At 40.6% G+C, this 27,775-nt stretch overlaps 2 protein-coding genes across 11 annotated transcripts in view; one reads left to right on the top strand and one right to left on the bottom strand.

Moving 5' to 3' along the window:
• The window catches only part of fmnl2a (formin-like 2a), a 63,772-nt gene extending 57,149 nt beyond the window's left edge, over positions 1-6,623 (top strand). For 4 of the 10 annotated variants that reach the window (XM_079562846.1, XM_079562850.1, XM_079562853.1 and 1 more), the window contains 3 exons: positions 882-977; positions 1,625-1,757; positions 6,394-6,623. In XM_079562846.1, coding sequence (XP_079418972.1) covers positions 882-977; positions 1,625-1,757; positions 6,394-6,503 — 339 coding nt within the window. In that variant the 3' untranslated portion in view covers positions 6,504-6,623. Of the gene's footprint in view, positions 1-881; positions 978-1,624; positions 1,758-3,096; positions 3,217-4,934; positions 5,035-6,393 lie in introns of all 10 variants that reach the window. The other 6 variants (XM_079562849.1, XM_079562852.1, XM_079562847.1 and 3 more) reach the window with 2 other exon arrangements.
• Positions 6,624-9,890: 3,267 nt separating this feature from the next.
• On the bottom strand, positions 9,891-27,441 carry prpf40a (PRP40 pre-mRNA processing factor 40 homolog A). Its single transcript, XM_079562632.1, has 27 exons — positions 27,380-27,441; positions 26,713-26,793; positions 26,449-26,592; positions 25,268-25,348; positions 24,610-24,628; positions 24,504-24,523; positions 24,367-24,408; positions 24,182-24,292; positions 21,934-22,054; positions 21,704-21,728; positions 21,203-21,391; positions 20,153-20,258; positions 18,786-18,850; positions 18,427-18,591; positions 16,657-16,765; positions 15,943-16,093; positions 15,216-15,349; positions 14,927-15,041; positions 14,669-14,760; positions 14,375-14,491; positions 14,161-14,298; positions 13,197-13,292; positions 13,024-13,110; positions 12,808-12,898; positions 12,656-12,717; positions 10,364-10,513; positions 9,891-10,281 (listed from the first exon to the last, which is right to left on the bottom strand). The coding sequence occupies exons 1-27, from the start codon at positions 27,380-27,382 to the stop codon at positions 10,192-10,194; spliced, it is 2,604 nt and encodes an 867-aa protein (XP_079418758.1). The 5' UTR covers positions 27,383-27,441; the 3' UTR covers positions 9,891-10,191.
• Positions 27,442-27,775: the final 334 nt, after the last annotated feature.

The raw sequence follows: 27,775 nt of genomic DNA, 5'->3' as shown, positions 1-27,775 counted from the left end.
AGGATTAATCCAGTCAAGGGCAAAAATGCATATAAAACCTTTGAACATATGCATGGGCTGCTAAGTACCCATAGACTGTAAATTAAGAATGGACTAATTATAGCCTCCTTCTTCCTGAAGCTGAATAAGAAATGTAGACAGGCTCTGGAAGTTTCTTGCTCTAATGGACTTTTTCGCCCTTCTTTAAGTCATTATTGAACACAGGCTTTTCTTTCTGACCTCCATGTGTTTGTCGTAACACTCGTAACATGGTCCTATTTTTTGCTTTTGATATTTTTGATTTGCTTTTTTTAATTTCTTTGGAGATGGCTCCAAAAACCCAGCCAAAGTGCTAGCATGAACGAGCTTCAGTTAGCCCGCGCTAAAGGCTATGGAGGAAGTCACCCTCACTTATCCAATCTTAATTTACAGTCTATGCGAGTACCCTGAATATCAACAGAAGCAGTTTGCGCAGGACCAGAGGTACCACTGTTTAGTTTAATCATTTACCTATGTGTTACTTTAACCAGGTAATAGAAAGTAAACAAAGCTTGAGCATTAGATACTATGGCAAAGCACAATATATAGTAAATAGTCTCAATAGTAGCACTTGTGGTAGCTATAGTGGCAAAAGTCATGGTTAACTGTACAAAATATGATATAGTTGCAGAAACAGTAGCATTTGGGAGAGACATTCAGCAAATTGTCAGAGCATATCATGCCAAAACTGGCAGAGCGCCCTATTCTTATTGCTTAATGCTTACATCAAAGCTTGGTGGCTCATCTTCTTTCTTTACTGACTGAATAAGACCTTCCTTGGCTTTTTCTTATGAGTATTTTTTGCCCTTCATTATTACACCATCGTGAATACCTTTTTAACCTGTGTATGTTTGTGATCTCAGCAAGCAGAGGAGGACAACGAGCACAAGAGGAGGCAGGAGCAGCTCTTGATGGAGAAGCTTCTAGAACAGGAAGCCATGATGGAGGAAGACCAGAAGGTTTGTCACTACGACTTTACTCACCTTGAACCTTCATCTCCATAAGGAAAAGTCTCTCCCACCGCTTTTAACTTTAGAGCAAATGCCTTTTTTCAAGAGATTGTGTGGCGATATCCAGACACTTGAAAATCCCTTCACCAATTGTAGTTTTATAGTTCAGGTAATAAATGTTACCTTAGCACTTTTGTCTTTCTTTGACTTATGTCTCCATTTACTTTTTACTGCCGGCGTGCGCACTTTATATTAAACTCCTGGCTGAGGCACAACACGTTTATTTGCCACCAAACAAAGCAATAAAACCGGTATTGAGTTATAGAGAGCACTGGGTGACTAGGATTCATTCCCACAGTCTATAACTATGACAGGTTAAATTACCCCTATAGCACTTGCATGTTATAATCTATAGACGTGTATGAACTTGCTCCAATTTTACAGCCTCTGTGCCTAGAAACAGTGGCAACTTTTATTGTATTTATACAGTAGCTTTCACTGCAATAGAGCATCATCTTTTCTTCCTTAAATGCTACTAAACCGGTGTAAAACTGTGATTAATGCAACATGAAACCCAGCCATATACACTTTAGACTACAGCTGTGGCTTGACAATTCACTGACTTGCTTTTAATATCCTTATCGTCACCTCCATAGTCTCCATCACAAAAGAACAAGAAGCAGCATCAACAGCAGGAGCTGATCCAGGAGCTACGGAAGAAGCAGGTCAAGCAAGACAATCGGCACGTCTACGAGGGCAAAGACGGCGCCATCGAGGATATCATCACGGGTAACGCGAGCATTACACACACGCTCCCCATACTGTACACACTCGCAGACTGTAAATACCCATACAAGACACAGGGCGCTCTGCATGAAGGATCTCTTCTGTGCTCTACGTTCTTTAACGCAGGGGGATTCTGCCGCCACTAACATGAAAACTCTGTTAAACTCAGCTGCCATATGTTTGAGAAATACTGTTAACAAGTGCAAACATGTGCTGACATTTTGGAAACCAGTTACATTTGGAGTTAACTCAAATGTATGTAATGATCAGTGCTTAAATAATCTGCTCTCTCTGCTGCTTTTGTAACACTGTTTCTACCAACTGGGCCGGGTTTCGAGACAATTTGATTTATGTTCCTCTTTTTGGAATAGGCCTCGATTAGAACTAGTCGTGGTTTAGCCTATTTTAGACCTGGTTTAGGCTTAATTCATCTCAGATTTTCAGATTTTTCTGTTGGTGGTAGTTGGGGTGAAAGGTTTGAGAGCCACAAAATAAAACCATTCAGAAATATTATATGAAGTACGGTATGGTTGTGGGTATTTATACCACCTAATCTTATATAAAACTGCTCCACAATGATGACCCATTGTCATTTCAGAGTAACATACAGTGGGGGTAGGATAAAGTACTTGTTTACAAGTAGGGCGAGTACAATCTTAAAGCGTTTGAGGTCATCCGTTAACCTCTTACCCCCCATTTGAACCGAGCACATTTTCTCCAGTTCAGCTTTACCCTTACAGCCTATAGGCCAGAAAAGCTCAGACCTACAAAACAGATTTAAATGGATCTTTTTCCTTGCGTTGTTGCCCTTTTGTCGTCACTTTTTTTTAAATCTAAATTTTGCCTCTATTTTTAGTTCTGGTCACTTTTTGCTGCACTTTCATCATATTTTGTCGCTTTTTTATTGGACCTATATCACTTTTTTTGTCACATTCTTGCTACTTTTTTGAGCTTTTGTGGCTTTTTTGGGTCACTTTTTGTTGCGTTTTCATCCTTCTTTTCTTCCCGTTTTTTTTCCAAGAAGCTTTTAAATTTGGGTAAAGCCAAACTGGAGAAAATGTGCTTGGTTCAGGTGGGGGTTAAAAGGTCACAGATAGTACACATACTCTATTATCATGTATTACCATAATTTGTTCACAGACGTCTTACATCGCCCGTCCTGTAGTAGTTCAAGCCGTGCCTCTCATTGGAGTCGTAGTGTTTAGTGCCAGTAGTGCGCCGGTCGTAGGGGGATACTTGCTCAGCTCTAACACAGTGCTAAACCCTGTAGATGTGCTCTCTCTTTAATTGTGTGTGTCTTTGTCTTGTCCTGGCTGTTGTCCCCCTGTCCCTGTCGCCGCAGTGCTGAAGACCGTGCCCTTTACGGCCCGCACAGCCAAGCGCGGCTCTCGGTTCTTCTGCGAGCCCGCCCTCAATGACGAGTACCATTACTAAAGCTTTAGAACTGTCTCTCTTCTCAAAGGTCGCTGGAACACAAACAAAAAGTTATACCTTCTTCTTTATTCCCTTTCCGATGCCTGCATGCCTGTTAACTCGCCACACTCCACCCTCACACACTCTGAACAGAGAATTGTGCACCGTTTGAGATGTGTGCTTTTTCCACGTGTTTGTTCCTCTCCTGGGCATGTCTGAAGCATGAGATCCAGCTGTGGTAAACTGTAATGTCACAGACGAAAAGATTATATGTCTCTACATGAAAATCACTGCCCCGCTTGCCGAGGAAGGCAGGGGAGTTTGTTGCCACGAGCTGCCATCTTGTGGTCACACGTGGAACAGCAACATAAGGCAAGAAACTGCAGATGACATGGGGGAAATTTGTCGATTTTGTTGACATAATACCACACTTTTTTTTTTTCAGAGGGTATTTTGAATTCCTGGTTTAGTCTTTGTGAATTAGTTATTACTGAAAAAAGTTTCACCTTATTTTTGGAGGCTAAACACACATGAAAATTGCAAGTTTGGTGTCTTTAGGTGCTACTTAAAGCAGCACTTAGTAACTTGTTTACCTTAATAAATCCTTTTCGTAGTAATACAAGTAATAGAAGTGTTGATGGGATGATCGGCGGGTCTTTCACCCCCCTCCCGTGTCTCTGGCCAGAAAACAACAATTGCAAGTTGGCTGCCTACGGGTCGGAGGCACAATACACACAATAATACGAAGAAGCTAACAGGCTAACGGGCAAAGCTAACTGAGGGCTAGCGCCCCTTCAACTGTATTTACATCCATGTTTGAGTGAAAAAAATGATCTCCATTGTGTAATTGGATGTACCATATCCCTCTCTCCCTTTGTCTTTTCTCTCAGCATAGTATTTACTCTCACGGACAATTAATAAGTAAAAAATTGCAACATGCTACGACACCTGCAGTGATGCGTAGGGGCATGAGTTACTTAGTTCTGCTTTGGAGTGGAGATGTTGTCCCCCGACTATGATAAAAATGCATTCATATTTAGAAAACAGACTGGCCCAAAGTCTGAAAACGAAAAAAAGAAAAAAGTACTGACTAAAACGATGAACAAAGTCTCACATAATCAGTAGTATCCACGTTACTCCTTGAGCCAAAAAAATGAAAAAGTACTGCTATTGCCCAGACTTCGCTGTGACATTATAAAATACCTGCTGTGTTTTAAATTTTGATTTATATTGAATGTTTTTTGCATTGTACAGTTGTGCATGATTGCTACTTCCTCTTGCTGAATGCTTTATTCCTGCTTATTTCCCCACAATGCACCTCCTCATCTTTATGCCATTCTTCCCTCTGATAAATAACCTTCCTATTGTGGTATTGCAAGCCTACTCACTGACTACTTAACAACGTTTCAATAAGTTGTTGCTAACCTTTTGAAACATTTTTGGTTTTTGCGCATGCTTTTGGGTGTCACCTGCTCTAAACACGGGGATTCCTTGTGTTAACTTGCTCTGTAGTCGACGGGCTTTCTCTGTCCTGCTGGTAGCCTCTTTGCAAAGCAGCCATTGTTCAATACAGTGAAAAAAAAAAAAAAAAACGCTCTCTGTAGTCAGCCCTAACAACTGATATAGCTCCATTCTCCTCCAGTGCATTAGGCCATAAGCAGCCTGCTGCCATCTTTGCTTTGCCAGCGCCGTATTTTGTATGATGTCCGGCTGGCACGTGAAACAGCTCAGAAGACTTAACTTTGATTCTGTTTTCTCTTCACCCAGCCCTAAAGAAGAATAATATTACTAAATTCCCCACTGTCTACTCGAGGGTAAGGAAGTCCTCCAGTAGCACCCCTGTAGTGGTGGATGTGTCCCAAACCTGGCAAGCATTTCTTTATTACCTAGCTACACTGCGATACATGAGCGCATATTCTTTTTGCTTACACACTCCTTATTCTGAAAAAGTGGGGAGAATGTACAAGTATTAAAGCGTAATGCCATAACTCTGCTGAACCATGTTTTTTTTTAGCAAACATATAACAGCTTTCATCAAATAAAACCAAAACATATAGAGATTCAATTATTCTAGTTCCAGCAATATTGATTGGTATTCGAACACATTTCAATCCAGCCCTGTTTTTATCGGCACTACTTAAAGCCACACTGCAGAATATTCCAGGTTAAACTTTGATGCAATTCAAAACATGCGACTGGAATCAAACAAGCTCCTAATAAACAATGATTTTTTTTTTTTTACATTGTATTGTAAGGAGATCAAAGTTTCCAATTGGAGACGAACTTGAGACATTTTTTTCACCAATAAATGCACACGCCTTTTAACCTCTTACCCCCAGCCTTAACATTTGCCCCGTGCGGGTTTACCCAAATCTAAAAGTATATACTATAGACCAATGCAACGCCTCATTTGAACGCTAAAACCTACAAAAGTAATCTAAACTTTTTTCTCTGTGTTCACTTTTTACACGTTCTTTTTTATCTAATTTTTGCCACATTTTTATTGATTTTTGTCACATTTTTTAATTTTTTGTGTGTGTTTTTTATGGTATTTTTGTCACTTTTTTGTCGCACTTTTGCAACTTTTTTGCTGCTCTTTTGCGGCTTTAATTTGTCACTTTTCGACGCTATCTTGTTGCGTTTTCATCCCCGTTTTGCCCCTATTTTGCCCCTTTTTTCAAGAAGCTTTTAGATATGGGTAAAGCCAAACTGGAGGAAAAGTGCTCAGTTCAGGTGGGGGGTTAAGCGGTTAAAAAAGGTAATGCTTGTACTTATTTATTGGGTAACATGTTTCACAGTGTGGCTTTAATTTCATGCAAAATAAAACCTCGGCATCCACAACTTCCTGTATAAAGTTTGTAGAAGGTGGTTTCATAAGATTATTGCATTCTGCTTTCATGTACATGCTACAGCTTGTCCCTGCGTGCTTTTTTAGAATGGGGTTTATTCTCCCAGAGCTACTTTAATCATACATTTGCATGATTAGCCCCTGAATGCATCTCGTATTGAATGCATTGAAGCCGTAGTCGCCTGTCTGAGCGGCCCTACCTGCCCACAGACCTTACTTACTCTCGTATACAGTAGAACTCGTGCTGCTTTGGACTGTCAGGCTGCCAGCGCTCTGAGCAATGTGTCCTCGCCAACCTCCTCGCAGACTTGACTGACGGCCCTTTTCGTCCTCCTCTCCCTCCCCATTTTTTTTTCTTTTATCTCTTCTTCCTCCCAGATTTGAGGAACCAGCCTTACAGACGCGCCGACGCCGTGCGCAGGAGCGTCCGGAGGAAATTCGACGACCAGAACCTGCGGCCGGTCAACAACGGGGAAGTGTTCATGTGACGAGGGAGCGAGAAAGTGACGGGGGGTGACGGAAGAGGGATGGGAGGTTGAAAGAAGGATGACGTGAAAGTAGCAGGGACCATAGAGATGATTATGTGATATGTATATATATTTACATAAAGAACCTATTGCATATCTGTGGTGTTAGTAGCAGCTTTACTATGAAGGACTGGATCAAGAGGAAAGGTTATTGGGGGGGAAAAAGACAGACCAAGACAAGTGCCTCAGCGTCTACGTTTGTGTCGACTTTAGTTTCACACTTTGAGCAATATACAAACAAAACCAGGCTTTAATCTGCACATTGATACGACATGCCAAACTGGACTTTTGTATGAAGAAATGTCGAATGTATAAAAGCAGTCAATGTAGCTGTTGCATACTAGCCGTGATCATTTAGCTTGGCCAGCTCAGCTCAACTGGATCTACTTCTTTATCCCTTACTTATAAATAATCTTTTCAGGGTCGTCCGTTTGCACATGTTGATAAAGGGAACATGCAAACACAGAAAGGGACCCAATCAGGGGATCTTTTTAGTTTCTTAAAGTGACAGTCTGTAAGTTTGCAAAGTGGGGAGTAAAATTTTAAGTAAACAATGAAATTCCTCCCTCTTTTAGTTTGCAAATGAGGAGAGCAGGAACAGAATTTTTTTCAATGCTTTTCAATGTAGACGATCAAACTCCTCCCCCTCCCCTCCTGATTGGACCTGACAGGCTGGTTCGCAGGACAAGCTCGTCTCATTGGTCAGCGCGGGAGGATACTAGACTCTGATTAGTTGCTGAGATTCGCGAAGGAGGGACTTAGCGAAAAATAATATCTATATTATTACTTACCTAACATCAAAATGCACATTTTATAAAATTTGTAAAACATTTAGACTTCCAGACTATCACTTTAACTCTGATACACACTACCATTAAAAACTAAATGCAAGAGTACAATAAAAATGCCGTGGTCACATTGATGGCTGTAATGAACTCTACTTGTCAATTGCTATGGTAGTGGTTTCATTTTTTCCATCACCTGAGACCCATGGATAGAAACTGTGGCCGCAAGGGATCAGTAAAGGGATGGATAAATCATACAATTTTGTTTGTCGGATCTGCTTTGGCCCCCTTGGTGACCCGACATGAATCGAAAAGGGACCATTTATGTGTAAGCTGGCCAGGCTGATGATCCACAATATCTCGGTACATTCCACAACTTTACCATTCCTATATCAGAAAGCAACTGTAAGCTAATACATGTAGCGTGTTACGTCTCATCAGAGGTCTAACGAAAGGGCTAAGAATGCTACAATGTGGATCTGAATCTGAAGTGTCAAAGTCTAGAACAAAGTCTGGTGCATTTTCACTGTTACAATTACAAAAACAATGAAGTGAGCCCCGGCGAAGTATTCCGAAACTGGACATGAACTTTGCTTTTTATCACTCAGTACTTTTCTCATCTACAGGCTTTGTCTACTCACGTTCTTGTAATTTTGATGTATAGTATTTAACCACTTTGTAAACCTTTTGCCGGTGTTTCATCTGTTGTACGTCCGCTACAGCAGTTCCTTCAGAAACAAGTGCACAAAGGCTTCCTAAATGTACAGATATTTTGCTACATTTTTTTTTACTTAACATTTACCAGATGGTTAATATTGTACATACTGTTTAAACATTGCCTTGTGCTATACAACTTGAATGTTTTATTTTAACTTATAGTATTTTGTTGTCGTCATTTTTTTTGTATATTTAATATTGAAGCCAAAATCGGACGGACGTACCGGACCATCTCACTCCACGACGGGGGGACACTGGATTACATATGTTTTTGAGGGGTGCATCAAAGCCAGCTGAAGGCCCTATACCCGATTTCTTTTCATTGTAGTTTAGTGGAATCAGTTACAGCCGTCTGAATCAAGTGACCAAGCCTTTAAATTGATCACAAACCCAGAAATGATGTGGCTTTACATGAAAGCTCCTCTTTTTAATGTGAAAGTTGTGAAACGTGCTTAAAAACTTACCCCACTGTAAACAAATGACTTTTGATCACCATTAGTATCACTTACTCCCTCTGCCTTGGATTGAAAACAGGAAAAATCGGGTATAGGGCCTTTGTATATAAGAGATAATGGACCATAACTAAATATCATTATTCAAATTACTGTTGTTCAAAGCGCATGTGGAGAGCTGGCTTTGAAGCTCCTGTGAGGACTGCAATTATCTCCACTAAAGCCATTCATTTCCATTAATCTCACTGTAACAGTCATGTCTCTACTTTGGCATGTTTTATACTTAGGCAGATTATGCTTATTATGAAATAACAATTTAGATTTTCAATAAATATGATCAAATAAACTATGTTGAGCAAAGCCTTGTCCCGTTGTGAGTCTTCTCGTGACCTCTGGTGGTGGGCGACAGTGGCGGAGATCAGGGGTTCCCAAACTTTTCGGGCCGCGACCCCCAACATCATCAGACACATTAAATTATTTATAAATTCAGGTGCACAACTTTTAAAGTCTGGTTTACTGATGTTTGCTTTGATAGTATGTTTTGATATTTGAAAGTGTTTTAGTCAATCAAATAAATTGTCATGAATTTTTAAAATATTATCTTGAAAATATCTCGGGACCCACCAGGGGGATCCTGACCCCCACTTTGGGAACCCTTGGCTTAGATAGTTTGAATCGTAACCAGAGGGTGTGCAGTTTGATCGAAGACCAGTGCAAGTGTGTCTTATCTCAACCCAGTGTGAAAGAATAATGCAACAAAATATAAGTGTAAATGAGTGTAAATATAAACTAGGAAAAACGAGAAAAGTAGGCACATTAATAGGATTTTCTCAGAATTGTGTCGACCCTGGCAGAAACACTTGATAAGCATTGGTTTCAATCACAAAACTGGTGTGACTGCGCCATTTATTTACATTGTTCACAGTGACTTGGCAGATTTTGGCTCAGGCTAAAACTGACAACCCTCCCATCCACATACACATACTCACAGTACAGCTTTGTGAGTGTACATGCACCACAGGCAGCGTGAGCTTCCAAGGTGTTTTTTTGGTTAGACCATGATCTGTACTCGGGTCATGATCAACTCCCAGTTAAGACAGTTTAGATTGATTTTATGTCTTTTTTAGACCCGGTTTAGCCTTGATCTTGATCAAGGCCTAGTGATACTTAGGACAGTTGATTATTTTATGATGTGGTACTTGGAAACTCAAATACTTAATCTGTGAAAAGTGGGAACCACTGGTTTATGCCATTGCAGACACTGCTGTCCCCCAAGGCGTGGTGGTAAGGACATTCAAAGAAGTTAAGCGAGAATCTAAGAAAATTATACATTAAAACAAGCCTTTTATAGATTTTTTTTATTACAAAGAAAGTATGGTAATCTTAAATGCTGAAAGTAAAAGCCTAATGAATGTATCTGCATTGAGATCTGTCAAGTGCCTTATAAATACAATTCAGCTCCAGATTTGCAATGTATTCAAGCCATCTTCAATGACAAAATGCTTTGGACAGAGTATAAAAACTAAAAGCACTGGAAACATGTACATCTAATGGAAACATATCTAAGGCAAGAATTAATCAATACAAATTAACCGCTTGAGCGATAAGACAACAAGTCTCACAGCTAGAAAAAAAACATCATCGTTTACACTTTGATATGAATGCGTGTTTGTAAAGGCTAATGAATTAGTGACATCACGGTGCGTCGAGTTGTTCCAGTAACGTTCTCCTGCGTTTCTCCAGCTCGCCTTCACTCAGCTCGCTGCCAGAAGTGTCCCAGTCACCCTGTTTCGCACATAACCAGAATGTTAGACAATAATGCAAGCATATAATACAAAAAGGTTCCCACAAGGAGAGATGTCCTGACCTCTTCTTTGACCACTTTCTTTTTGGGAGACTTCTGTTTGGAATCGGAGCGGGATTTGCTTCGAGATTTATCGTTTTCCTTGTCTTTGTCGTCCTTTTCTCTCTTCACCTCGCGGTCCCGCTTCTTCTCTCCCTCGGAGTCTGGAGACGCCTAGGAATGAGGGAGAAAAACATTCAACATGCTGCACAAATTCATCGCGTCTGATCTGCGCACTACTGCCATGTGAAGTTTAAAGATGTAGGCAGGGGAATGGTCGGGCTTTTATAGGTATTTCAGATTCTAAGCTTGACAAAGAGCTCAGAGGAATCCAGGCTACAGAGAAACGACTAGAAAAGCACCAACTTATTTCCCACTGACTTTTATTTTGATCAAAAGCAGTGCTTGTGTTTTTATTGTTTTTAGTTCCTTCTTCAGTTTGCCAATTTCAAAACTGAAGAAAAAGATTTTTCGTTTCCTTTTTCAACCTTGACATTCTTAATTATCAAGTCACATCATGCCTTGATGTCGGGCAAATTGATTTTTGGAATAAATAAGCTCCATTCAACGACTCCATCTCTTTCAAAAGGCCGCCGCAAGACTCCTCATAAATATGAGCATAAAACTCATCTCTATCCACTAAAAAATAACTTTCAACTGTTAAAGCTGTTAATGGTCTGGCCTCACATGATTTATCCGACCTTCTCACCCCCGTCTCCTATAAAGGGCTAGGTGCGCGGGCTCCCTCCCTCTCAAACTGCTTTGCCCCTGAATGCCTGACTTTGTATTGTCATTGTGTGTATTCCCTCAACCTTATTTTTTGTTTCCATTCAATCTGTTCTGCGTCTTTGTAAATAACATTATTTCAAAAGGTGCTATACAAATAATGTTTATTATTTTATTATTAACGCCATACTGTATAACATTTCACCCAATGAAATGACTAAACCATAAGTATCTTTCATTACAGGTTTTATAACTGAGTAGGGCTGGGTGATAAATCGATTAATTCATGCTTTTAAAAACAGACGATGTGCAACATGGCTAAATCGTAAAATTGTGTCCACCGCTCCATGTCCCCCTCACGTGCACCGTGTTGCCAATTTAGCAGCGACCGCTCTGCAGCCACTGTATTCGGAAATGACACCCTGAGACTTTGACGATCTCTGCTGCTTTACAAAGGCCACGTGTTTTGTTTTCGTAGTGCTGCTAAAACAGTTTTCCCCTGGTCTGATCCTCTTCCTTCTCTCACTCTGAGCCAAACAGGAGCAGCTTAACTCCGCCCCTTTCCCCTTGAGTCTCCATAGTGTCAATCACAGCAGAGCTCGAGGCATGAGGATGATCAAACTAAAACGCTTTGGAAAACTCCATGGCATATTAAGAAGTTTTACTTTTGAGAGCAGACGAGGAATATTTAAAACAGAAATAACATTTTTAATGGGCCTAATTATAGGCTATGTTATGAATTTAAATATTAATGGTCTGGACTCTGAGCAGTTTTCTTCTTATGAAAGATCAGGAGACCTTTTAAAAGAAAATCTTAATCTTCGTAATCTTCCAAATTGAGTAAAAAACATACATATATAAATTAATAAATAAAAATTGCGATTTTATCTTTTGACCACATCACCCAGCCCTAACTTGGAGTGTTCTCATTTCTCCTCAGACCGGACTAATGTTACTGCTTTGGCCAATCAAAGTTTAAGCATTTGCCACAGTTTAGTGGCTGTTGTAATGTAGCATCTAAACAAACTGGGATGTTCAGCTGTGGAGCTTTAACCAACAACACAGTACTACAACAGCGCTACAAAGGAAACTACAAATTGATAAAGGTTAGGGCTGCAACTAATGATTATTTTGTAATAGATTATTTTTACGATTTATCGATTGGCTGTGAATGGTGTAGGGAAGTTGTATTTTTCTTTTTTTTTTTTAAATCACATTTGTTTAAGTGGCGCTGCTTGAGGATGTGTTGATGGAGTAAACTAAAGGGATGTAATTTTTGCTCCATTTAAGTCTGCGTGAACCAGAAAACGATTAATCGATTACTAAAATAGTTGTTGACTATTTCAATAATGATTAGTCTTCAATTATAATAAAGGTGATTCCCATGAAACACATTTGTAATTGGGTTGTAACTGTACTTGTCAAAAGTCCTCAACGTAAACTAAAGTTTACGAAGTGCATCCTGAAGAAATTACTTTTTAAGCACTTGACGTCGAAACAGTTTAAATTAGCACAGCAGTTTTGAGCTAATTCAAACAGTTTTGAGCTTGGTCCCTTGTGACCAATTCATCCAACGCAATATCGACTTACAGACTTGTGACGTCTCTTCTTGGCCTTCTTCTTGTGCTTTTTGGACTTCTTATAGCTTCTCTCTATTTCAAGGCACAAATTCCGGGAAAAATGTCAGTGGTAGTGCACTTCTGAGGTAAGAGTAAGATCCATTATACGTAAAAGCCACTCACCGGACTCTCCGCTGGACGAGCGCTCCGAGGGGGACTTGGACTGAGAGCGCTTTTTCTTCTTGTGATACTCCTCTTCCTCAGACTCTGAGCCCTGAGGAGACAAAAGGAGAGGTTGTTTTACACTATATACACAAAATATTCGGCTGCATAATATTGTAATATTGGTTTGGGCAGTACATAAGCTTTTGTGAGTCCAGAGGAAAGAAGGAAACTTACTGATCGGGAGCGTGAGCGTTTTCTGTGGTGCTTCTTGGACTTCTTGGAGTGTTTCTTTGTCTTGGAATGGTGATGCTGACATTCGTGCTGTGGGCGAAAGAGCAGAAACGGTTTGAACCCTGTGGGATCGATTCAGAAATGTGTGGTCAGTGTAGCAACAGCACAGGCTTTACCTCCAGGACGTGCATGAAGTCTTTGAAAATCCGCTTCCTCTCGGACTCCAGGGTGACGTCTTCAAAAGCAGGCTCCTTCAAAAACCGGTCTCTGACCTGGGGCGGCAGCAGAAAACAGCACTTACTGACAGAGGTACGTTAGCGCTAGTTACAAGAGACTAGATAAGATATAATAAGATGCACGCATGAAATATTAGTGACTAGGGCTGAACGATATTGAAGAAACTTGCGATATGCGATGCCGCTGTACAATATTGTGATTTCACTAAACCATTTCAACACGATATGCTCCATTCGGATTAAACACAAATCCTAAGTAACTAGTTATTCAGCACATTGTGTCAAAAGACGACTTAAAAAAAGACATCAGGACCAAAACAAGGGAAACATTTAACTAAGTTAGTAAATGTTTAACCTTTTAACCCCCACCTGAGCCGAGCACATTTTCACCAGTTCGGCATTACGCAGATCTAAAAGCTTCTTACAAAAAAGGGTTAAAATAGCAACGAAAACCAGAATGAAAATGCAACAAAAAAAAGAGACAAAAAAGCAACAATAACACAACTAAAGAGTGATGAAAAAGCCACAAAAGAGTGACTAAAACGTGACGTAAAAATGTAACAAAAAGCAGCAAAAAGTGACAAAAATGCAAAGAAAAACTGAGGAAAACACGACAATAAACCCCCCCACAAAAACATGGCAAAAACGCTTAAAAAATTTAAACACAGCAAAAAAGCTGAGATCAGTTTTGTATGTCTAAGCTTTACACATTTATAAGTTCAATGCATTGTTTGGTTTCGGCTGAGTTTGCAAAAAAAATGTGTGGATCTCAGTCCGATGAAGACTTACGAGATGTTGACGCCATTACCATTTAAATATCGAGTAATAATTGCCAGGGGAGTGAGTGTGTGTGTCATAAATATAGGGAAAGAGGCTGGTGAATGTCGAGCGTGATAACACGTACTCCCTCCCATGTGTTCTCGGGCTCCAGAGCCGGCGTGGCCTGCTTCAGCATGTTCTTAAACGCCGCCTCTTTCCTCTTCATTTTCCGCGCTTCCTCCTTCTCCCTCTCCCGCTCTCTGGCCTCGGCCTTCTCTAATAACTGTTCAAAGAGACAAATGGGGTTGATGTTGGGCAGCGGCGGCGTCAGCGGTGCGAGTGACGAGGGCGGCACTTACGCTGTTGAAGGCCAGTTTGATGTTGCCCGCGTCCAGAGTGGTGGCTCTTTTGTCGGAGCTGATGACGCTGCCAAAGTCGTCAAAACCGGTGTTGCATTCAACCAGGAAGTTTTTATCCTAGGAAAAAAATAAACAGCAAATTTAAATCACTCGGCCATCACTAGCAAACAACCTCCACTAATAGATACATTAACGGGCATGAATGAAACCAAATACTTCTACATAGTTTTTCATTAAGATTTCATCGTCCTTGAGCATGTGACTCTTATAACACTGATATTCATTGAAACAGACCTTGAGAATATCTTTAATAATCCTCTTCTCGTCATGGTAACGCGCCTTCAGGTCCTCAACGTAGAACTTGAACAGGTCCAGAGGAGTGGAGCCTGAGGAACAAACATTTGAATTTAACACGGAGGAAGATAATGTGCCGAGAGCTGAACTGAAACATGTGGTGCGCGTGTGTCTGCCACGTGCAGCAGCGGGACGGGTGCACTGGGGTCAGAGGGGGGTGAGGTGGGGGTGGGGGTGGTCTGCGGCCTGCTGTCCTACCCGGCTGGCCCAGCATGTTGGCGAAGCGGATGTCTGAACTCAGGGTCGGGTACATTTCCATCCAGGCCGACATGGAGTGGAGCTGCCCGTGGTCGTGGAGCTCGTCCAGGAATTTCTGAGACACAAGAAAATATTCAGAAAGCTGGGACCACAGTGAGGAAGTGATAAGACTTTTACTTTATTAGCCTCTGCTCAGTTTGATCAGGATAAAGTAAAACAAAATCTTACAGAATAAGATTTAATTGGTTATAATATAAATAAAATAGTTAATTTGGATTAGTCAATTCACCCCGAAAGACTCTCTGTTCTTGCGTTGCCTTCTCCTCTCTCTGAGTAGAGTCTTCTGTTTCTCCTCTTCCTCCTCCTTCTCCAGAGCCCTTATGTGCTCCTCAAAACAGATCAGAGCGTCCTCTTTGTCCATGTCTGTGGATCATAAACAACAGCGTTACAAAGTGAAGACGCACACAGCCACAAGTGGCACGTCATGGTCCTGTCGTTTATTATTACACCACCTGGCCAAAAACAAATCACCACCTGGGTTAAACGACACAAACAGGTAATGCTTCCTCTTTGAAAATCATTACAAAGCCGATCATCTTTCAGGCAGGAACAACTTGTTCAATTCCCATTGACGCAATGAGTAGCTTCTCATTTCTTAAACAACTGTATCAAAAGACAAAATCCTGCGGCCGTGGAAAAGATGTTCATATGTTTGAGAGGAAACTACTTAAGGACTGTCCAACAGATAATTAAAAAAAGGATAATTAAAAAGTGGAAGCATTGGCGAGTCTTTCATCATCAACACAAATCTTGGAGATGGAGAATGTTTAAGCACTGGATGGAAATAAATCTTGGAACATTGGAGAAGATCATCAAAACAATCCCACAGTGAATGCATGCCATAGGCAGAGCTAAAGGCGGTCCAATTAAAGACATATTAGATTATGTGATTATATTGTGGGGACTTTAAGGCCAGGCAGTGGATAGTTTTTAAGCCAAATGTGTTTGCAGCGTACTCTGCAGCTCCTCGTCCTCTGCGAAGGTGGGGTTGTCGAGCAGGTACTGCTGGGCCTCAGACCAGGTGGTGCGGTAGGTGACATTAGCCATGTTGTCCAGGATGTTCTTCAGAGCCTCCCAGTTCCTCTTACGCAGCTGCTTCGCTTGTTCCTGGTTGTGACAATATTAGGCTCAGAACAAGTTTCTCTATAGCATTTTTTAAAGCAGTACTAAGTAACTCATGCCCCTAGAGGCCATAAGCGCCACTGCAGGTGTTGTAGCATGTTCCGTTTTCTACTCATAAATTGTCTGTGAGAGTAAATACTACACCGGTAGAAAAGACAAAGGGAGAGAGGGATATTGTACATCCAACTACACAATGGACATGATGTTTTTCACTCAAACTTAGCTGTAAATACTGTTGAAGTGGCGCTAGCCCACAGTTAGCTTTGCCCGTTAGCCTGTTAGTCGTGATTCTATTAGTGTGTATTGCGCCTCCGACTGCCTCCAGTGCAGGAAAGCTGCAAGTGTGGTTTTCTGGCCAGAGACACCAGGGGGAGATAAAAAAAAAGACCCCCCAATCATTCCTTTAACACTTGTATTACCCCCAGAGGGACTATGAAAAGTATTTATTAAGGTTAACAAGCTACTTTGTACTGTTTTAACAATAAAAGTTAGAAGAAGTCTTCTATTCAGTTATTCTAACTTTTTGCTGATAGGAAAATCCTCCATACCTTTTCTTTCTTGGCAAGATAAAAAAGCACATCTTCGTAGATCTCCAGTCTGTCCCTCTCTGGCACACAGCTCCACACCTCCTGCTCGTTGAACATCTGCTCTGCTTTCCTGAAGAAAAACCACCACCACTTATTAACAATATGTTTACTCAGCAGCACCCCACATGAGGGCAGTGTTTCATAAGCCAATCAACACACAGCTGTTTGTATACCTGAGTTTACCAAAGCTAAAATCATTCAATAATTAAAAAACAAAATCTGTGCTATTTATTTTCCCGAGACAGAAAGGAACACCATTTAGAATTTTTAAGAATAAATTTGACTCAACGTAATATAAATATAGGGCTATGAATACTGCCTGAACCCCTTGCACTTGATTTCACCCAAGCTAAAATCATAAGATAAAATGTCTAATTCATCTGGCAGCCGAGACTCTGAGCAGAGTTGGGTCTAAGAGCGGGAAATGTGAGTGATTAAAAAGTAAAAGGTCTGTCTGGCCTTCGCGGCTGCTCTCTGCCCCCTCTCCCATCTAAACCCTGTCCCAGTTTAGATGCCCAAAGCGGACACCAGCGCAGGGACGGGCAAACAGGAGCCAAAAGTCCATCTGTCTGTCCTTCAGCCATCCATCAACTGACAAGGTAAAGTGCAACACACTTAATGTGGCCTCATTTTGCAACCTCAGTTAATCGGAAAAGGTTAAGAAAAGGTCAAGCCAAAAGTGTTCTGTCCCATATCCACCTGTGCCTGTTTGTAACACCGTACCAAGGTCTTACAGCTGAGATGAGCAGCGCACGGACATCTTGTACAAATATGAGCCTTGGTGTTAATTTAGAATCAAATTATGTTAGGGTTGTGTAATGAAAGAAATGGCAACGTTTGAAACATTCTCTTGAAAATTTGCACAATTATTCTGATATTTTACAAAAAAACATTTCAGCAAATATTTAATTAAAATGAAGTTTTTACATGCCCTTCTCCTAAACGTCACACGGTCAACAAAGACGTATTTTTTGCAGTTTTGCTACAACCCAAGCTACAAACACCACAAGCCTTAAACTTCATATATGAAGGCTATGCTTTCTCCCCACAATAATCCTGCAGATTCAGTCATTCTACCAATTTCCATGAAGTTGCTCTGGATTGTACAGTCTAGACACCTTCAATAAACTTGCTCGTATCCCGTGCATTAAAGCAGATGACACGAGAGGAAGAAGACTGCCCTCTGTTGGCATGTTGTGCAACTGCATTTTACACATACTTAAACCTAGGGGTATTTCTCCAGACACTTTATTTAAGGTTATACTCCAAAAGAAAAGAACGCAACGGTGTCTAAAGCAGTTGTAAAACTCTTCATGCTGCATTATGGAGCCTGTATAGAACTTTTAAATAGAGCATAAGCAGCATCTCATGTACCACACTGATTATCATGCCACACCACACACTACATGCTTTTATCTCCTCCTCTATATTTCATGCCTTAACGCCTCATCTGCTTCTGTGTGCGCATAGCCACTAATTCACGGCACTTGTAATTGTAACCACAGCTAAATAATGCACTAGAAATCATACCACACATCTGCTATTTTTACCACTGAGCACTTCATCAACACGGTTACATCATTATTATATGCAACAGCTGATGGCGTGCACTAGTTCATATACGTGGCCCTCCATTGATCCCATCCACATAATTCCCCATTGACAATTCAGCGAAGTACAGATCCATACAGGAAGAAAAAAAAAAAAAAAAAAGTGATTAGCGGCGCTCACTTGTATCTGGTGGTGGACGTCATCTTCTCGTGGTTTTCCAGGAATCTCTGAAACGTCTCTTTGGACTCTTTATACTTGATCCTGGCCTCTTCCTTCTCCTCCTTCTCCGTTTGGACTTTGTAGGCGTTGAAGGCCTGCTTCTTCTCACTCAGTTTGGGCAGGGCGCTTTGTTATGACACAAGAAAGCGGAACCGAATGAGTTATAGGAGTTAATGTTTTTTTTTTCTTACAAATGGAGTCATGCTTCTTCTCACAATAATCTACAGCTGAAATGTGACCATTAGGTACTGATAGTAAAACCTGCTACAAGTCACAAGTAGAAACACTTAACATGGTAAAGTGCTCCAGAGTTGTCTCACCTGTAGCGAGGATCGTTGATAATTAGTTTCATGGCCTGTTCCCAAGAGGAGTTCGAGGAAACACCCTATAAACAGAATAAAAATATAGTAATGAAATGAATTAGACAAAGCTGTGTCATATATCAAACCATATTGACTCGGTGATGGGTGAATGAGAAGCCCAACTCTGAAAAAGATATACTGCATCTTTGCTATAGCCCATTTGTTCATGTCGTTTGTAGGCAAATGAAAATGGAACATGGGCTACAACCCCATTTCTCTTTCAATTACCCTCTCCGTATTAGCTTGGTTTCTCTTGATTGAAGCTGGATTTCCTGAAGGCAGATCAGGCTTCGAAAAGCAATATAAGGGGCAGAAAGTGCTCGGGGGACTATTTTACTTTGGTCTACAAAGCGAAAGTGGCAAAAGGACGACGGACGAAACGGATACTGCTTTGAGATTAGATTGATGGAAATTTGCCAGTAAAATATCAACGCTTTCGCCTTTTAAATTACGCTGTAGTGACATGGTGCTTCTCATTAATAACCAAGTCAATAATAAGGTTACAGAATGAAGTGAAATCAATATATATATATACACGTCTTAATCTGTTACAACTGACTATCTAGTTTTCGACGGTGAATAAGACCTTGAATGCTTCGTAATGACTACACAACATCAAAAACACCACTAAACATCTTTCACGTATAGCACCACCAGTAGCTGTCCTGTTTACAGATGCGTCAGGTTCAGCTGAGGACATAAACAAGCGTCCTCAGCCTGGAGCCGTTCCCAGTCACTCCTCCATCAAACAGAACCGCTACATCCCCTCATCCCATCACTGTCACACTTGTTCTAACTCACTCAGCCATTCCCCTTTTCTCCCACTGTCTTAATCCTAGACCTCTGATCCAATAGAGCTAATCATAAAGACACTGCAATTAGGGCAGCACAGGAAATGGCGAGCAATCTCGGAGGACGGCTTTGTGCGCAAAATTAAAGAGAGCCTAAATATAGCTGGAGGACTGGAGGTAGGCGGGGCTACCGTCACTGTGCCCCCGAGCGCTTGGTGCGTCCGGAGCAACAGGGGGTGGGGTTTAGCAGCGGAGCCCGAGACTTGCCAAGCGCTGATGGGAAAGGATAAGATGCGGATCTGTGCTGCAGACAACAAGTGGTGACAATAAACCCTTTCAATTACGTCTTGGAGACAGCTACCAACTTTCGGGTTAAGTGGGTTTTCTTGATGCTACGGCTAGTTCCCATTTGTAGCGGCACAACAATTTGGAAGAAAACGAAGGTACGACGTTGTAACATGGTTAATGGCTCAAAAATGTACATTTCGCACATGTGGTCAAGCAGTTTCAACAACCTGCATTTCCTGGATTTACCTTCTCCTTCAGCAGCTCTTTGAACGCCTGTTTGGCCTCTTCCTTTGTGTTCCATTTGTACGTCTTCTTCTGGATCTCAGGGCGCTCCTCTTTCGGGGCTTCTTTGCTAAACACAACAGAAAACACAGTCAGAACCCTGTCAGAAAGAAGTGTCAATTAAAAACAACCACCCTATAATTGGTTTGAACTTTTTGTAAATCTTAACACCATTTTGCCTCCTGTTGTGATTTATACTTTGTGCCCTCTCAAGAGCCAAACAGTTCTAATACTGGAAAAAATGTGATATCGGGTATCGGCTACAAATAACCGATACTGAACAGATACTAGTTTTGGCTCTCAAACACAACTTTTACCACCTAAATGTAAGTGAATATGGGCATGCTGAATATTATTGTAAAGCTAAGAACTTGGAGAATTCAATCACTGTAGTATTCACCTTCACAAATGTATTTTTGATCGCTGCAGCAATAGCATGCTAAAGCTAGTGGATGCATGCTAATGCTAACGAAAACTAATGAAAGGCGGGGACAGAAACTATTTAGCAAAGAAATACGTAAAATAGCCAAAAAATATATAATCGGCCAAAGCTGAAGTATTTTAGTTTAAAAAACAACTGATCTAACATATTTGTAATGATCAGATCACTTAATGTGAGCTGTTTCTATTAATGTAACCTAAAGCCTGTCATATACCGAAGGATATTTAGTGTAGAAAAGTCATCCTTTATTGATCTTACAATAGAGAAGAGTCAATAAAAAAATTCACGCAGAGAAAGACACTTTTAAGAAAGTCTCTTGGTATCGGTAAATATCGGATATTGGCAAATACTCAAACCCCAGTATCGGTGCATGTATCGGTATCAGTGCATCTCTATTTATTATCCATTATATGAAGTGTTCTTTGTAACAACCCTTGGATACTAATTGTGAGAGTTGCTACATATTGACATTTCAAAAGCAAATCAACAATATAAAACTGTGGACTTTATGGTTTCCAGACAACTGTCCCCGGGTCAGGATTTTTATAACAAAATGTTCTCTACGTGCTCACCTGGCCGCAACCTCCATGGCAACCTCAGCCGCAGGTGCGTTCGTGGTGAGCGTGATGGTACTTTGGGACTTGTGCTCCTCTGAGACCTGTCCCATGCTTGCAGCCTCCACCACAGTCACCATGGCTACGGTGGGATCTGTCTGCATGGCTGGAGGAACCATAGCGCTGCTGGGAACCAAGTCTGCCGTCCTGGAATCAAAACATTGTCACAGGAAACTATTAGAAAATGGTCAAATGGCTTTTTTTTAGTAATACAGCAGCAACCAACAATTACAAACTCAATAATCCATCTTTTGAATGGTTCCTACAGATAACAGAGGGAATTAATGTGACCAAAATCCTCAAGAAATAATCCATTAGCAGAAGTAGAATGTGCACTAGTTTGATAAAGTAATTACTGTTAATATGGAAGCTTTGAAATATCTCTTTTGTGGCTCTATTATCTCCCTGCTTCTAAGTTCCAGCCTAATGCATTCTAGTTGAGACAGACAGGAAACTTACCCATTCTCCTCGGCTTTGATCATGGCTGGAATAAACAAAAGGAGAAGGCTGTCAGGGCATGCTTGTATTTCATTTCAAAGCTTAATGCAGATAAGAGAACAACGGAGATAAATATAGCCAAGGAGCCTCCGTGCACATGAGCGATGCCCGTAGCTCCTAATGCAACAAGCAAACAATGATGCTGTTAGCGGCTCGACGAGTTTGGAAACAATACTAAAAAACATTGTAACCTTCTAGCTCCTCCAGCTCCGGGGGCTTGGTCCATCTTGACTCCTTGGTCTGGGAGTTGTAGTAGTAAGGCTTCCCTGTGTCCGACTTGTATTCCTTCCACGGGCATTTGGAAAGCATTTGCTGAAAGGGTACAAAGAGACATTGTAATAGAATGGAAATATCATGGTGACTAAATGTGTATTACTCTCTTAACCCCTGCCTTAACCATGTGCGTTTTCTCCAGTTCAGATTTACCCAAATCGAACAGGCCAGTGTAACCCCGCATTTGAAAGCGAAGACCTACAAAACTCATCTAAAGGGATCTTTTTACTTGCGTTTTTGCTTTCCATTGCTTTTTTGTTTCACATTTTTGTCACTTTTTCGGTCACGTTTTTGTCGCTCCTTCGTTGCATTTTCTTGCTTCTTTGACTCAAGAAGATTTTAGATTTGGGTAAAGCCAAACTGGGGAAAATGTGCTTGGTTCAGGTGGGTGTTAACAGTTTAAGGAAATGAATGTAATTACACGGAAACAGGACACACAATAAATGTATTCTATAGTAAGATGATTAGTCATAACCATAAACCTAACCCAGTATCAAAACGGTAAGTGACCACAGAGTATTGTTTGTAATTGCTTGATAATACAGAATCGGGGCTGCAAATACGAGCGATCGCGATGTTGTCACATCTGTTGGCCGTGGTAGGCATTTTACATTTTCATATTTGATAAACATTTTATTAAAATCCTATGATCAGCAAAAACAATGTCCATAAACAGGGCATTGCTTCTCTTGCGCTGTAACAGATCTATCATTTTATAAAACCGAGTTAGAGACCTGGATGCATCAGCTGTTGCCTACCACTCACCAAAACATCCGGCGAAAAGTGCGGAAGTAAACAATAACAGCGATCGCTCGTATGGCATTTGTTCTTTGAGCAAGCTAAAAATCAACAATTTGAGATGACTCTCCGATTCTGATCACAAACAGCAACCGACCAAGAAAATGGTAAAACTGAAGAGTGAAATCCCAAGGTGCATTATGCAACTTTTTATGTGGAAAAAAAAAGTTGACATTTGTACATATTTGACCTTGTAGTACTGTATGATAGGGCATGAACAGACTAGTTGACTTCTGCACAAGAGTCGACCTCATTTTTACAGAGTTGACTAGTTGACTTTATCTCTTTCTCCCTCCCTCCCTCTCTCTGCCTAATTTCAACATTAATGTCAAGGCGGAACCCCTTTTCCGTGTTTTGGTGGGACAATAAACAGCGTTACACCATAGCAGACGAGCGGCTAGTTGTTTTTATCAGTTAGCGTTCACTTTTTAGTGCTCAACATAGAGTTTCACCCGCGTAATCACTTGCGCTCAGCCGAAATAGAGAGTCTCTACCGTCAGCGAACACCACGGCCCGACGCACGTGCAGGATTTAAACTTTTCACTCTCACGGACTTATTCACGTGGAATCAACTACGGGCGAACACTCTGGGACCGAAAGCTTGTTTACTTCAGACCCTGGATTTACAAGGAAGATGATCCTACAGTACAAAGGAGTACAGATGAGGCCAGGAGGAGAGCGAGACAAACGGAGCAGGAGAGAGGGGAGAGGACTTGGATCTGTTTGTTTCTGGAGGCGCAGGTAAACACTGAGCATTGCCTAAAAATAAAGTTAAAACCTAGGAAATGGAAATAAGCCACTATGTTGTATGTTAACACAGAAAATACGATGTAAAACCTGATTACATGTGAGCCTACATGAGTACATGACGGATTTGGACGTGAACATGTTGTACTTGTTCGTTATTCCTCCGTTGTTAATATGATGACTTCATCACACAACTAGTCGACTCTACGTCAACTTTCTTGACTATAAAGTCGACTTCTAAAAATCAGTTGTTCATGCCCTACTGTATGAGTTGTCAGCATGGCACCTTTACTTTCGATCAATGACACTCCAGGATCAACTGTTTTATAGGTTTTCTGGGGGAGAGGCTCCGTCTAGCAATGAAAACCTTACAAACAACTGATCCTGGAGCGTCCTAGAGACCACTGTGATCGAAAGTAAAGGTGCCATGTTGACCACTCAGACAGCCGATGGGTCACTACAAGGTCAAATATGCACAAATATCAACCTTTTTTTCTACATAAAAAGTTGCATAATGCACCTTTAAGAAATATATCTTTTGAATGGCTATATGAATGCCATTTTGAGAAAGAAAGACGTGACTAAATTCCATGTATAAGACAGTACTAGTAAAGTTTGTACCTCTGCAGGAGACTTGAGATCATCCGGCTTCTCCCATGTGGACTGCTTTGTATCCGTGTTATAGTAATACGTCTTGCCATCCAGCGACTTGTGCTCCGTCCACACAGACTTCTGCAACAATCAAAACATTATTCATTTAATTGCAATTACAAAATTCAACACAGTCATATTCGATCAACACCCACTTTCTTTGGGCCATCTTCTGGTGGAGAACCATTAGTGGTAGTCTGTCAATTAGAGTCACGATTAATATTGCAAATTCCCAGCCGTCAAAATTAAATAACACATTTTGTCACGCTGCAAATAAAATCATCAAACCTACCGCTGTTCCAGGTGCGGCAGCTGTAAAGAAAAACAAACACTTACTCACACTTACTCATAAAAACAAGCAGACTTATTTTGATCAAATTAATTATGCCCGATCTTACCTGCAGCTTCAACTCCCGGCTGTGAAAATAGAAATTTATATATGAATTATTATGTCACAGTTAGGCAGACAGATAGAACCGCTTCTAATTAATACACCACACCATCCTCGTGAAATGCTAAAATATGCCCTCTGTCTGGAGGCTGTCATGTTAAATATCTCAGCCGCTCATTTGCATAACATTTGCAAAACTGTGAAATTGACTAATTATAATTGGGTTGTGTGTGTCATGCAGTATGAGACAATAAAAGAGCATTAAATGTGGGAAAAATTGGAACACTTGAGGGGTACAGATTTAGGGTTCAGATTAGGATGCAAATGGGGAATTGTCTGGTCTTTAAGTAAATGCTCAGTTGAACCACATCAGAGTAACAGGCCGATCTATTCACTCTATAGGGATATACTTTGATTCTATAGGACCACCATGAAAAAATAGAAGCCATTCCCACTAACAATAATGTCTTCAAAACTACTGTAGTATGGAAGAATGCTATACAATTCTGGTGTATTTCCATGCAATATTTCTTTATCCTTGATACTTAATTAAAAGCTCTAACATAGAATGCCTCTTCCTCGTGAGCTGCTGGTGTTTCACTGGTTGGGGACTATTTTGGGAGGCGTGAGTGGGTGCAGAGACTGAAAAGAAGGTGAAAACTCACTGGTCCCGCAGGTTGCACCGTCGCAGCTGGCATCCGCGGCATCATCATTCCTGGCATCATAGGTGGCATCATGCCCGCCATCTAAGAAAAGTCGTATCATGAAATATTCATCTGGCATTTCCATACCTCAGAGTGACGGCAGAGGCACTTGGGCACAGCATGGGGCCGCTGTTTGATGCTGTGTGGCGATGTGGGGATGAGGAAGGGGAGGTGGGAAACTTATTTAACTGTGTGACACCATCTTTACAAGACGCATCACAGCAGAGTTCGTGTCACCCTTTTTAGATTGTGATCCTTCCACTTTGGTCATACCTTAGTCTTGCAGCTCAAGTTAAGCTTATAAAGTGGCAATGGCAAGTTTGTTTATAATGCACTTTAAAACAACTGAGTTGACCAAAGTGCTACAAAGGTCAAACATAACATAAAATACAATACAAAAGGTGCATCGAATACAAATGAATAAAATCTGGTAAAATGTCAAAAACTCAAGCTGTGTTACAAGCCAAAGTGAACAAGTGCGTTTTAAGAACAGATTTAAAAACAGGCACAGAAGAAGCCTGTCTTATGTGCAAGGGCAACTCGTTCCATAATTTTGGTGCAGCCACTGCAAAGCACAACAAACAAACTATAGTGACAAACTATTAATGAATAAAGTGAATCAAGATTGGACTGTGTTGTCTTGTGTGTGACTGTGTGTCATCCTAAGTTTTAGGTTTGGTTTTAGAGTCTGATCTTAAAACATGTGACAAAGACGAGACACACTACACACAAAGAACAGCAGAAGAATACAATAAAGAGCCAAACCTGGGTCACACCTCCACGCACTCAAATGATGGCCTAAATGTGTTTTATAATCCTTCAGTGACTTCCAGGCTTAACATTATTGGCATCATAACACGTCATGTTAGTAAAGTAAAAGTAGTTGTATAAAACCATTATTTGCTAAAAACATGTTGTATTGATATTAGTTCAGTAGCAGGTCAATATAATATAACAGTAGCTGTTGTAATATTGTTATATTGAAAATGATTTAGATCACATGTCAATCAAATAGTTTGTATGTTTTAATGTTTACAAATGGTAGCAGATGGATATAAGATAAGAAAAGCCTTTATACTAAAATAACATGCTTAAAAAGAAAGGAGGACAGTCTGAAACAGTTTTGTCTATCAAACGCTCACCTGCCCCATTGGTGGAGCCCCCATTGGGGGCATTATTCCTGGGGGAATGATTCCTGGAGGCATGGGGGTCATACTGGGAGGCCGCTGTCCCATCTGAGGAATCCCCATTGGGGGATAGTGCGGCGGGATTCCCGGTGGTCCCATCTGCACACAAAGAACACATCAGAATTTAAACATCCAAAAAGTCAGTACACTGTATAATCTGCTATAAAGGAAACTTGCATGAAACTAATGGTTGCCATAATAGTCTTGTAATAGACTTACAAAAGGTGGAGGCATCCCCGAGGGCGGTACACCTGCGTAAGGTGGCGCTTGGCTCGGGCCATTATTAGCTTCGGATGAAGACTGCCACAGATAACAGACAGCCACAGTTAATTATGAAAATGTGGTTTAGTCAACAAGTCCTGCATCTTAAACAGAACATTGTGTTTAGTGGTCAATGCGTTCAGTGAACTAAGGTGTTAAAGATTTTACTCCAAACAAAAGCCATATCGTTAAGTTTTATATTAAATCCAGCCTTTATATACTCCATCTTCTAACTCTAAATTCTAAACTCTAAACAAAGTCAGTGTCCCAAGAAGCATAGTCAGCTTGGATATCACATGCATTCATACTTACGTAACCCATGGACTTCTGGAAATATTTGGCTTATTAAATTCATAGTTAGAATGATCATTTCTAGGTTGTGGAGATCGCTGTGTAAGTAAACGATAAACGGAATTGTTCATAGTCACTGCTTAATGTGTGCCGCTAGCTTGGCGCTAATGCATGCTAACAGCTAATATTCTTGTCTCTACACCATTTCTCCTCACACAAACATCCTAAAGTCATGTTACTGGCACTCCTTGTGCAGCCGACGTGTTTACTCTCGACTAAAGCCACTTGATATTTGAAAGAAATAAACTATTCTTTTGAATGGCTCGGTACTCACCATGTTGACGATGGGCCCTGTGGCAGCATGAACACCTCTCAACAAGGAGCGCGCTGATTGGTTCAACGTCCTCCACTAAGGCGGGTCAAAGGTAACACTTACGTCACGTCATGTTATATTATTATTATTATTATTATTAGTAGTAGTAGTAGTAGTATTATCATCATTATTATTATTATTGTTACGATTTATATCTGTTTATTTTGTATACATTATATAACTTTGTAAATTCTGTAAATGTTTGTGTTCCTTTTCTATTTTCAATTTTAAAAAAAATAGTATTGTTATTGTGATTGTGATTGTGATTATTATTATTATTATTATTATTATTATTATTATTATTATTATTATTATTATTATTATTATTATTTTTATTATTATTTTTATTATTATTAG

Source organism: Gobius niger, assembly GCF_951799975.1.
Source record: "Gobius niger genome assembly, chromosome: 9".
Classification (NCBI taxonomy): Eukaryota; Metazoa; Chordata; class Actinopteri; order Gobiiformes; family Gobiidae; genus Gobius; species Gobius niger.
The sequence above is the reverse complement of the archived record's forward strand: the minus strand, read 5'-3'. Positions and strand labels throughout refer to the sequence as shown.

What these genes read in the sequence shown, in the direction of transcription:
- prpf40a (XM_079562632.1), bottom strand. An exon ending in ATCAACGATCCTCGCTACAG is followed by an intron (nt 18,592 to 18,785) that starts GTGAGACAACTC and finishes GTCATAACAAAG; the next exon opens with CGCCCTGCCCAAACTGAGTG. An exon ending in TCAAACTGGCCTTCAACAGC is followed by an intron (nt 14,299 to 14,374) that starts GTAAGTGCCGCC and finishes CTCTTTGAACAG; the next exon opens with TTATTAGAGAAGGCCGAGGC.